This window comes from Euprymna scolopes, chromosome 23, assembly GCF_053919585.1.
Source record: "Euprymna scolopes isolate OS-2025 chromosome 23, ASM5391958v1, whole genome shotgun sequence".
Taxonomy (NCBI): Eukaryota; Metazoa; Mollusca; class Cephalopoda; order Sepiida; family Sepiolidae; genus Euprymna; species Euprymna scolopes.
Genome location: NC_136504.1, coordinates 18059966 through 18073345, shown reverse-complemented (window position 1 = coordinate 18073345; position 13380 = coordinate 18059966). Strand labels below are relative to the sequence as shown.

General features: G+C 33.8%; 1 protein-coding gene across 2 annotated transcripts in view; it reads right to left on the bottom strand.

The window, feature by feature from the left end:
* Positions 1-13380, bottom strand: part of LOC145245786 (guanine deaminase-like) — a 125387-nt gene that overhangs the window by 18955 nt on the left and 93052 nt on the right. For both annotated transcript variants that reach the window (XR_013863031.1, XM_080107429.1), the window contains 2 exons: positions 10461-10528; positions 8390-8536 (listed from right to left, as the gene is read on the bottom strand). Coding sequence is in view for 1 of the 2 variants with exons in the window: in XM_080107429.1 (XP_079963555.1) it covers positions 8390-8536; positions 10461-10528 (215 nt within the window). In the remaining variant the exon portion in view is untranslated. The remainder of the gene's footprint in view (positions 1-8389; positions 8537-10460; positions 10529-13380) is intronic.

Below are 13380 nucleotides of genomic sequence, written 5' to 3'. Positions count from 1 at the left end.
TATATATATATAAATAAAATAAAACTATGAGGGTTACTCGGAATCTTAATTTACTTATGTGTTTTTTTTTTTGTTTTTTTTTTTATTAATCTCCGGTTAGATCAGATTACGCATCGACATGAAAAAGTCCTTCCCATTGATTCCGGTTTTTTGTTACACAAGAACCCAAGTTTGCCCAGCTGAGCAAACTTGAGTCCTTGTACCGGAAAAATATCTAGTAAATAAAACGTTGTTTAGTAAATCGTTATTTTTTGCATTTTTTTTTTTTGCATTTCCATACACCAAACATGGATATAAATATCACTAAAACATCCGCTGGGTCATAAGCTTCATTTCGGTACCTTACTTGCCTGGGTGGGTTGCCTGTAGGCTGAGATAAACACGTCACACACACAGACAGACAGACATTAGGAAAATTTATAATAAGATAATTAAGTTGATTTAAACTTAGTTGTGAGCACACTTAGATGTTATTACGCAAGCACTTGGACACGTTCCTTCTATCATCCTGTGCGTGTGTGTGTGTTTGAAGATTTTAAATCTTTAAAACTATATGGGAAAAAAACTTTTAACCCCAAGTCCTTTGTTGGAAAATTCTTTTGCTTTTGTAATTATTGTATTAACTTCCAGCGCTAATCTTAATATTTTTGTAGGGATCATCAGTTTGTTTATATATATATATATATATATATATATATATATATATATATATATATTATATTAAATATCTGCAGATACTAGCGTTTCATCCTTTCAGAATTATCAGTGCAGGAAGTTATGATTGCCGCTTGTCCTAGGATTCGAACCTCGCAGTGACATTATTTCTGTTTCCAAGAAAAATCCACAGGGCCATCGTCAATCACAACGATATTCAAGTGAAGTTAAACATTTATAAAGGCTGAAAAGTTATACAAGAACGATCTACAGTGATCAAGCGACTGAACTGTTGTGATCTCGCACACAAGCCAAATAACTGACTTTTACATTTCAATACTAACAGGCTGCCCGGTCGTAAAATATGCTTAAATATAATATTTTAATTTATGCAGATTTCGTATTTATTTAGAGCCAATCCTCTATTGATTATTATATTGTACACAATGTATAGTAGTGATTTCAAAAGTAAAAAAAAAATGACTTGGATGCCATCAGCTAGAATCGAAACCAAAACATTTAGCACTCCAGCTTTAGTCATTACCGTTTGAGGTATCTCCAGATAGATAAGATATTAAAATTTAACCGACTTTAATGTGTGTGTGTATATATATATATATATATATATTTGCGCATGTGTACAAGAGCACTAAGTCGACTCACGCCTGTCAAGTTCCATTTTATTCAATTTCGACCCCCTAGTAACTATTTTAAAAAACAGCTAAAAAACAAATTGAATTTGTTCTACGGGTACAAATCCACTATGTATCAAGTTTCAAGTCTGTGACCCAAAGTTGACAAAGGAATTTGATAGAGACCGTTCTGCACACACAACATCACTTTATACTAACAGGCCGCCCGGCGTTGCTTGGTCGTAAACTTGTAACCCCAACAGCACCCACAGGCCGTGCACGCATGATACGAAGCGACGTGCACTAACCCTAAGTGCGAGTGGCCACACCTCTACTCTGTCGAGCACCGAACCCCTCAACATGCACTGTCTCTCTCAGACTCTTGGAATTAGGCCACCGATATGTTACAGCGCTTTCAACCCCAAGTCCGGGCAATACCTGGATGTGGCTAGGTGATCGTCTACGTCAGGTTCTGTGGTCGGATTCTCTCACATGCGTTGGAGTTGGCAAGTAGGCGTCTCTCGCTGTTGCAGCTTGAAGATCAGGGTCCTGGCAGCTGAAATCAATGGGTCATCCTTCACAAAGTGCAAGCATTAAATGATTAACAACGCCAGGGAAGTTCTTTATCAAATTTACATTATTGACAATAGATTCAGCATACACGTCGTGCAGAAAGGAAAACTCAAGTTATTAAAATCACTATCGTTTTCGCTAATTTTAGGCAAGGATTCTTGATGCAGGTGCCTTTGTCTCTTCTACTGGTGATAATCTCGGCTAGTAAGAATTTCTTGAGGGGCCTCTTTCTTCAATTGTTTATCACGACAAGCTCCTGCCGGCCCGAATTCCCTTTCCACCTTTCTGGAGTTATTCTTTCATTTCTCTTCCCTTTCTCTCTTTCTCTTCGTTCCCTATTAATTTACTCCCCTTCTCTCTTTCTTTTGTCCCGAACCTTCTCCCTCATTGGTCTGAGGTGTTAACTTATCATCAAATTAGGAGTTATTAGTCCTTAGATCGAACAAGGCCTGACGGCGACCCCTCACCCCTCAATTCCAACCTCAAGTTGTCACTAAGATCTGAATTCTCTTCCTATTGCTCGCAGGTGTTTAAAAACCAACCCTTCCGTTGTTGATAGATGTATAACAGCCGTGATATAGGAACAATTCTCGTTTGTCTTTCTCTTAAAAACCCCACCCCGGCACTGATGTGATAAGCGATAACTATTTATTTCCATGAGTGAATCGTCATCTGAGTCAAACATTTTCGGCTGGCGACCCTTTTTCCTTTTTCCTGACCCTAAACTTCCTATAGATGTCAGCCAGTGAGACCGCACCCCCCACGTACCTTTCAACAGAACATTGTTTCTTTAATAATTTGAATTGTTGTTCTAACCTAAACCAGAAAACGACCCTGTATTGTTTTTTTCTGCCAACTCGAGAATCTCATTATCATATTTATTTATTTACTTATTTCCCATTGAAATGTTTTATTTCTTCTGGACATTTTTGCCTCTTCCTATCGCTACATAAGTACAAAATGGAAATTAAAACCGCTTAAGAACAACTATTATTTATTATCATATTTATTTATATTTTTTTTTCTCATTGAAATATTTACTATTTCTTCTCTGGTGGATAGGAATCTCATAAACATCTGTTTTTCCTTGACCAAGTGTCAGCATGCCCCCCCCCCTAACTATACCTCATCCTCCCCCATCTTCTCTTCCTCTATTTGAAAAGCAAAATCATCTGGTGTCGCCAGGGATCTCGTCATAAACTACGTATAAATATCATATTTTAATTCATACAGAAACTGAGACATGTGCATGCGAGTATTATGTTTTTTTTAAACACTTCACTTTTTGTGAGTAAAAAAAAAAGAAAATACTCGAGCTGAGATCGAAACCAAAACCTTAAGACTGTGAGTCAAGTACGATAACCATTAGGCCGGCTTGATACGATCTTCGAAAAATGTTTTAAAACTTACTTATTTTGAACATCTGTCATGTAAACCATGTGCATTCGTGGAACAGTTAGCAAACGTAGATAAAGTTAAACATAGATTTTCGATTTTGACCCATTAGCAACCTTAGCAACCCGTTTAAAGCCGTTTAAAAAGTTTCCCACGTGTTTGACTATCATATATACCAAATTTCAAGTCTGTAGATAAAAAGTCCGTTGAGAATATGTGTTCAGAAGTGTCCTCTCACACACACACACACACACACACACACACACACACACACACACACACACATTCTCATGTATATAAATGTAATGCATGTGCTAGAACTTTTATGCACAATGTAGATTTTGCATACAAATTACCTTTCACCAGGCTATCCATTCACGTGAAATCACCTTTTTCTTCACCATATTTCCTCTGCTTTACTTTTTGTTATCAAGTAATATCTTTGACTTACTTGTAGTTTCATCAAATACTTTTGTATGCAAAATCCGATCCCGCATTTTGCTAATTCCTACCCTCTGATGAGAAGGAAAGTATTTCTCCGAAACTTCGCGGATTAAGGACTATCCATTTATCAAGTGTCTCCTTTTCAGATTAAATATGTTTTTAACTCTTTTTCAAAGTGTTTTTAACATGTTATTAACTATTTGCTCTTATTATAAGCTCTATATCCTATTTGGTTTAATCGAGCTTTTACATCTGGTTGAGATTACTTTCTAAATATTAATTCTTTAATATTTATAATATATTTTAGTTTTACCATCTTGGATCATTTTGGTAAATTTAATTGTAATTTTTATATTATATTATATATTTATTTTATATATATATATATATATATATATATATATATATATATATATATATATATATATATATATATGCATACACTTTCTTTTATTTTATCTCCACTTCTTTTACGAACGGAAAATATTGCAGTAATACTAAATAACATGCAGTAACACTAAATAACATGCAGTAACACTAAATAACATGCAGTAACACTAAATAACATGCAGTAATACTAAATAACATGCCTAAATGAATAATAATGTCTCTATAAATTAAAAGAAGTCTTCGCTTAATCGTATATAAACCCTTGGATGTGTTCAAGTCCAACGTTAACAAATTCCTATTGAACTGCCCCTCTTAAGTAAACACTTCGTCAAATCTCCACACTAACGTAATGTACTTGCAATAACCCTTATCCCTGAGTGGCTTCCGGGCCTTGATAAGTGGTGATCACTGTGTAAAAAAAAAATAAATAAATAAAAAAAAAATAAACCCATTATCTCAAACCATACTCGATATGGCCCATTTGCATATGTCATTCCTTTTTTAAGTTTCTAATAAATTAATCTTATGTAATATATATTTATAATTGGTATTAACGAATACTATTGTATGTCTGCAATAATTTAATTTATAGTACTTTTTTCATAACTTCTAATAAAATTAAGGAAAGAAATGTTTCTGAAAAAATGATAGCACTTAAAAAAAAGTTTTTTTAGCATTAAATTTTGAAGGGAGAGGATTACATGAAACATCCGGTGTCAAATGATGTTGTGAAGCTCAGATTACTACATTTTATCTTAGCTAGAAAAAATGATATTGTGATTAGGCATTTTTAAATGAATGAACAAACCTATATATAATGTATCAACGCATATATATATATATATATATATATATATATATATATATATATATATATATATATATATTTATTTATTTTTTTTTTTTTAAATAATTTTACATTTATGTTATATTTCTCTCAATCTATTCCACTTTTTTTCTTGGAAACTACTGAACCGATCTGGCTGAAATTTTACATTGATGGCCAGCATTAGAATGCACCAACTGCCCCCTGCGGTGGTTGTAACAGCAAAGACGTCAGGTTTTTTTCCTGTTCCTTTCCTCCTTCATGGTACGGGTTCGAGTCTGCCTTCCTACTACCACTTTTTTTTTTCTCAACACACACCTCCAAACACCCGGGAAACACCATGCACCCATGCTAGTAAATACATAAAATCAAACCATAACCCAAAAAATCATCCAATGGAACTGCCAGGACCCAGAACCTAACATAAACAACCTAATATTTCTCATAACAAACCATGAACCAGCCATCATATTTCTCCAAGAAACCTTATTAAAAGCTGAAGATAAAATAAATATAAAAAACTACAAACAATGCAATCACATCCACAATGCCCAACAGAGAGCCTCTGGAGGAGTATCTAGCCTTATTAGAAATAATATCCCACAACACAAAATCGATCTAAAAACTAATATTCAAGCCATTGCTACAGCAGCCACACTACACAGAACTATAAATATCTGCACTATCTACATCTCACCCCAGGATCCAATAAACAAAACAGAACTGATACTGTTAAGTGACTTTAATAGTCGCAGTGATGTATGGGGATCTGAATACTTGCATAAGAAAGGAAAAAAAATCTTGAAAAAATTATTAATGGCAATGACGTGTGCATATTAAACAATAAATCCAACATATATCTTCATCTCGATTCAGGTACCTACTCAGTACTAGATCTATCATTGTATGACCTCACTATTTTATAGACTACAACTGGAAGGTTCTAGAAGATTCATGGGGTAGCGACCATTTCCCAGTAGTTTTCACAAATCTGAAAGAAACTAAAATCATCTCTCCAAATGGAAAATTAAAACAAAAAACAAAACAAACTGGAAAGAATATAAAATAAAATGCCAACAAAAACTGTCAGAGGAGGAAAACCCAAATAAATCCACAGAATATTTTTCTAAAACATTACTAGCCATTGCACATGAATGTATACCTAAAAGTAGCAGAACTATCAAACAACAAAGACTCTGGTTTAACAATGAATGCCAAAAAACAATTCGCCTATGAAAAGCTGTTTTATGAAAATTCAATTCCCAACCAATGAAGTACGATCTAAACCTTTTGAAGCAAAAAAAAAAAAAAAAAAAGAAAAAAAAAAGAACAATAGCTTGTAAAGTTATCAAATAAGCAAAAAGGACATCATGGAAAGATTATATGAATAAAATAACCTCAAATACAAACCCCCAAACAAGTGTGAAACATGGTAAGGAAAATTTATGGCAAAATCTTACCCTCCCCTTTAAATCATCTCCTACAAAACAACATAAAAATAACAGACAAAGAATATAGCGAATCTTCTCATCGAAACTTTCAAAACAATTCCTCCAGTAAAAATTAGTCAGTCCTTCAAAAAAAAAAAAAAAAAAAAAAAAAAAAGATACAGAAAAAAAAGATGAACAAATTAAATTTCAACTCCAACAACAAAGAAGAATACAACAATCCTTTTACTAAAAATGAACTCCTAAAAACCATAAACGAAGCACATAATACAGCTACCGGTGCGGATAAGGATACATTATGAGTCTCTGAAACAACTTCCTCCCAAATCAATAACACATCTTTTAAACACACTCAACAAAATATGGTTCAAGAGAAAACTACCCAATAGCTGGAAACATGCTATTGTGATAAGTTTGAGGGAAACTTGATAGGGGATATAACATACATGTATATTCCAAATGCTAAAATTTCAGTAAATGAATTGAGGGAAATAGATAAATATTTGGAGTATGTAGAGAAATTACCTGGAAGTAATGGGTATGATTATATAGAATGATTTTATGGAGCGGTGCCGACAAAGATGGTATAGTAATAAAATTAGCCAATATTAAATTTTGTGGAGATTTAAGTGAAAAGGTGTATTTTTGTGGGATTTTGTATATCTAGTTTGATAGGAGTCTAAGTGGGAGGAGTTTGTAAGTGATTAAGGAGGTGTGATTTGTAATGCCTACAATTTATTGATGTTTCTTATTTAGGAGGTTATCCTTATCTTTAAATTTGGTGATAAGGAGTTTTTCATTTAAGTAAAGGAAACAAGGAGAGTTAAGTGATTTACAAGTTCTTATGTTTTCTTTTTCAGGATTTCCCAGTTAACAATTGGTGTTAATTTTTTTCCTATTAGTTCACTATAATATGTAGCCAATGATGTCTTATCACTCTACTCTGGATTCATGAATGAACTTTTATGGCCAGTGTATCTTTGTTTAAAAGTATTGCTAGTTACACTATGTAGAATTTGTTAGTGGCAGATTCCTCCTTTGCTCTGTTAGCTAGATATATAACAGAGGTTGCCAGACAGTTCTGTTTGAGGAGACAAGTTTTTATTTATTTTTTTTTACTCTGGTTACATTTTGTTTTATCATTTAAAATCTTTATTGTTATGGTTTTTTTATTCTTTCTAAGTTATTGCTGCAACTGTAGCTCAGTTTAACAGTATTTTTATTAAATATTTTGTGGAGGATATTGTTGGAGGTAGCTTAATTGCCCCCTTTATATATATATATATATATATATATATTAGTAAATTAAATTCCAAAGAACAAAATCAGTCCACAATCGTGTTTGTTTTTGTTTGGTTTTTATTTTCTTTAAATATTTTATTTTTAATTATTTTATTTACAATGTATTTTGACCATTATTTGCTTACGTGTCTTTCCGTTGTTTTGATGGAAAATATAGTTCATTATGCCATTATACAACTCATCAGAGACGAACATATATCTATATCTTGACTGTGTGAGTGAGAAACAGTCTCTACCAAACTATTTTGTCAATCATGTGTTTACAGACTTGAAAATTGATATATAGGGGATTTAGATTTGTGGAATAAATTCAATTTGGTTTTTAGCCGGTAAAAATAGCTGCTAAGGGGTCAAAATAAAAAGGAACTTAGCAGTAATAAATCGACTAAACATGTTACTTCTACACATATGCACATATATATTTATACGTTAAAGTCAGTTTATTTTTAGAGTTTTAATATTCACCTTTCACTAACTTGTACAGTAATCAATAAGACTGGAGTGTTAAATGTTTTGGTTTCGATTTTAGTTGATGGCAACGATTCATTATTATTTTTTTAACTTTGGAAATCAATACTCTATATCGAGTAAAGTATTGGCTCTATATTAATAAATACGAAATCTGCATAAATTTAAATGTCATATTTAAATGTATTTTACAACCGGGCAACGCTGATATAAATATATGTCAAGTAAGACATTATTATTATAGCTGATGATAATACCTTTGCTTCCACCTAATGTAGCCAAACGGAATGCCTCCTTGTAGTCGACTAGTTTCGTCTGTAATGTTCCGTCACTTACCAAGTTGGAAATGCCTGTTGTGTAACGCATGGCATTAAACATGGATACGCTACAGCCACCACTGATATCTACATGGAAGAGAAAAATATTGCGATGTGAAAAAAGTACGAAAGGTTCAAAGCTTTTCTGGTGATATCAAATAGATAACAGCATTGAGTAAAAGAGGTTTTGGAGTGAATGCTTCTATGAGGCTATGAGTTCAATCCCAAGTAAAGGAAGCTAAAAAGAAAAAAACTATTTGATAGCAGATGTCTAAAAGAAATAGAACACAACGAGAACAATGTACCTTAGTGGATTGTGGATCAAATAAATGGTTCTGCTTGCTTCTATCAGAATATTACTGGCTATGACAAAAGGCTACCTGGAGAAATCTAGAGAGTCTGATAACTGAAATGTTATAAAAATGGCTGAAATCAAGAAAAGGAAAACGTGTGGCGTGATTCCTGGATTTGGTATGGACATCTTGGATGACGATAGCATCTTTGGGTATTGCCAAGAACCACGGCAAAAATTTTGATATTTGATATAAAAGTTATGTTATTGTGAAAGAAGAAAATGAAACATTAAACGGACGTACATGCATAGGCAAATGGAAATAAATAGAACATGAAAGAATAGAAGGGTCACCAGTTAGTAAGTGCTGACAAAAACATAAACAGTTTTGTCAAGGAAAAATTGAGAAAAAACGAAATTTTATCACAAAAACTTTCACAGTTTTGAATTTTTTTTAGATGAGGATTAATTATTTGTATCATTTGAATTTTTTAGACTATTACTTTTTTTTTTACTCTTACATTTTCACCCCAAACAAGGCACATTGCCACTTTGATGTAGGGGGCTACTACCAGGGACATAAACTCTACTCTCTTCTCTTCCAGCTGTGTCTCTCAACTCTAACTAATCTGCTTAACTCTTGACTTAACTGAATATTTGTAATCTATCTTTCTGTGTGATGTCAAAACGAGATCAGACATGTGATTCTCCTCACGTGGATTTACACATTACATATGCCTCCACACACTTTTGGCCACACAAAGAGAATTCCTAAACTGAATTGTTCATTCTCCTAACTCTGACATAATTAATATATTTAGTTATTTCTAAACACAATGAATAATTGCTCCACATTCCTAGGATTGCAATATGTATTTTCAATTTCTGATTACTGGGTTCGGTTCTCACCTTTTCCTTTAATAAATATATTTTCAAACCTTATATACTTTGTTTCTCCAATTACCAGGATCTGTCATCTTCCATATACAATGTTTATTCTTCAATGACAACTGACAGCAAGGAGTCACAGAGTGGCATAATGTGTGTGCAAAATGACAGAGATATAATGTGTCCTCTCTCTTTGCTGCAGTCGCTTCTTCTCTTGTTGCCTGGCTGTCTCTCTTTTATTGGGACGGATGACGTCAGAGCATTCCTCCATGCCTTTTTTGTTTATTGCCTGAAATGTCGGTCAGTCCTGCTGATATCTATCTCTAGAAATTTTGATGTCATTACCGACGCACCCTAATCCAGGATCGCTGCCCTGACCGACCCTCCTGGGTCCGACCTCTATTGACATCATCATTGCAAGCCCAGACAGTCGACCATCTTTTCTAGAGCCACCTCTGCCACTTGCAACTCCCCCTTTTGTAACATCATTCCTTCAGAGTTCAGCTTAAAGTTTTCAACAGCACAGCGTTAAGCCACATTCATTAGATGAAGATATGCAACATCCGATGTGTTAATTAAAAATTAGCTCATCCCTTTTCCATAGAAGCTTTTAATAATTTGTTCAGAGAAGAACAATTAATTTACTTCTAGCATCTATGTCGGACAATTTCATAACTTAAACAAGTTTGCTTTGAATTCTCTGAAGTATACCGAGTGCAACAAAAGGCATTAAAAAAAAAAAGATGAAGCATTGTGCAGATAATAATGAAGATAAAAACAACAGGCGGAAACATTAAATCTTCTTTTAATCATAAACACATCGGTATTTACCTGTTCCGATAGCGAGCTTCACACCAGCATTTAAATGTTCTCGAGCATGGAACATTCCACTCCGGAGACTGAAGAAAAAAAAAAAAAAAAATAGAAATGAAACTTTATTAACAGTGGAATTTCTTCTTACCTTTTAACCATTTAACCTTCCAAGGCAAATTATGAGTGCGTGATTGGCACCATAACAAAACAAAAACAAAAAAACTTATTCTTATGTGCTTCTAGCCTCGGGTAAAATTTCCATGAACAGAACTTCTTTGCAAGAACATCTCGTCTGTAGAACACATTAGCATGGGACTACTTCCTTGCAAATTACAACAGAATTGTCTTCAAATCAAATCTCAACAAATTCTTGCCATGAACTGTTCGCACAAGTATTTTCTCAATCCTCTCATAAGATTCTTCGTTTCTTAGCTCATTTTTTCTTTTATTTTACACATGTTCATCCGAAACAAAGCAAACGGCCACTGAGACCTAAAGGACTACTCTGAATGAGGGATCATACTTCCAGGGACTCTTCAAGTAGGGAGTTGAGCAGCGAGATGTCTGTTCACATTGCACTTAAATTTCTGCATTTTAGTATAGTTGGATGAATTCGTAGTAGAAGACTCTCCAGCATTAGCGTTTGATTTTGTGCTTTGTTGGTTAGTCGGGAGTATTTACGTCAAGGGACACCAATGTTATAAGTTCGTCAGAGCACATTCCATTAAAACAAATACAGGGATGCAACATTGCAGTGATGGGACAGGAGTTGGAGCCTGGTTGACAATGCGGGACATATATTGGCGATTTCGTCTTTGAACATTGTCTAATAAAGAAAGACTAGTTGTTCGTGCATTGGCCCAGATGCATTTATCTTTATCTCTGCTTTTATATAAAAAGAACTTTGTGTGTGAGTTCGTTCCCTATGGACCCGGAAATGGCTAGGCCGATCATTTTTTAAATTTCACACAAAGGTACTTTGTGTCTGGGAGTTTTCTTGTGTAGGTTCTGTATCAGAATGTGTCTGATAAGTATCGAAAATCGATAATCTAAAATATTTGATTAAAGAAGAAAGTCCGATTTTGACCAAAGTTAACATTTTCATTCAACCTAACATCAGAAGTGCATTCGAGAAGTTTTATCACCGCACAAGCAGAAAGGCTCAGCCTATAAAATCAAATGTAGTTTTTTTTTTATAATATAGAGGCGCCTTCAAAATGAATGTTTCTGTTTAGAGCACAATTAAATCATGATACTTGACTTTAGCATTTTAAACTTGAAGTGAAGCCTTTATTTACAGATAATTTTCGTAGTATCAACAGTAGATTTTCTACAGTGCAATGTAGACTACAGTGTATTGTGGACTAAGTCACTATGGGAAGGTATGTGAAGCTTCCTCCCGGTACATTGGGGGGGAGGGGGGTCTCAAACTAAAGCAATCAATCGATTTTATTAAAAAAATGGATGATTTCACCGATTTCAATGGCAATAAAAGTATTGGAGGGTGAAACATTTTTGATGATCATTCAATCCTGGACAATGTCGAGTTTCCCTGCTAGTAAATTATATCTGAAAAATGAAATTCCTAATGCAATTCGATAATTTTATATGAATATTAATGTGAACACTGGCGAATCATATTTTTTCTATCATTTGTGACAGAGGGTGTGAACTAGTAATTTTATGATTCGTGAATAAAGATTGTAAAGCTATTTTTCGTAAAATTACATACGAATACTTAACAATCATATTAAGCTTAACGTTCATTTTTATGTGCTGGCATGTGTTGGACGGCTTTTAAGAAATGACTACAAACTAATCTATCTTTGATCAAGTCTTTATCTCTTTTTATCTCGAATACATTCTTATCTGTCAAAAGAATGGATGAGAGTTTTTGAATTAGATGTAGAACAGTTGAGGTAGCAGGTTTGGTTCACAGGAGAAGGAAAACATGGGAAGAATTGATAAAAATGAACTCGAGAGCAATAGGGATAAAGACCTGGGCTAAAATAGGTTATTTTGGAAGTCAACTTCTTAAAGCCATCCAACAGGTGCCAGCATGTAAAACGGACTTTAAACCGAATATGATGAAAATGATGATGATGATGATGATTTTATATATCTCTTAACCCTGCGTTAGTTTTATGGGGTGTTTCGTCACCCCACTTTTACTTAAGTGCTCATAATTCCTAGTTGGCAATTTATTTCTTTTCCTCCCTCCCAGTACTCTCCTGACTCAGCAAGAGTATAGCACACGTAGTATGGCGCAGTTGTCTCTCTGTCCTTCTGGAGTATCCAGTCACCCTAGCTGACTAACGTAGGTATGATTTAATGATTTATATATTTTTGCATATTTTTCAGTGGGAATTTGTAGATATAAGCGCATATTATGTATCATTAGGTTACTCTTTAATATTTAATATGGAATTAATGATTTCGTGTTTTCTTTATCATAAATTTGGATGGGATTATTATTTTATTTACAACTAGCGAGGGGTACCCGGCGTTACCCGGGTGTTTTTCGGGGTATGTGAAAACCCCCCCGAAGCGTTGACGACGCGCAGTTGGAAAATAGTAAAGTGTTTTAAAAAAAATAGAAAAATTAAGATATTACATTAGCTAATGTAATATCTTAATTTTTCCTTAGTTTTATAATTTTTTTTGTATTCTTTTATATTAATATCTACAAGATACGAGTGATTCAAACTGTTCAACAAGGACTGTAGATGTATCCTGCATCAGCAGAATAACTATATTTTACAAAATAATAACGCTATAAACATTTTTGTATTGGGGTGTATAAACACCCCATGGGACTGACCATGTTTGGAACACCCACGTGACTTTTAATTTAAAATCTGCTTCACCCGTTTTCTTGTCTCCTTTCTTTAGATTGTTGTTGTTGTTGTTGTTGTTGTTGTTGTTGTTGTTGTTGTTG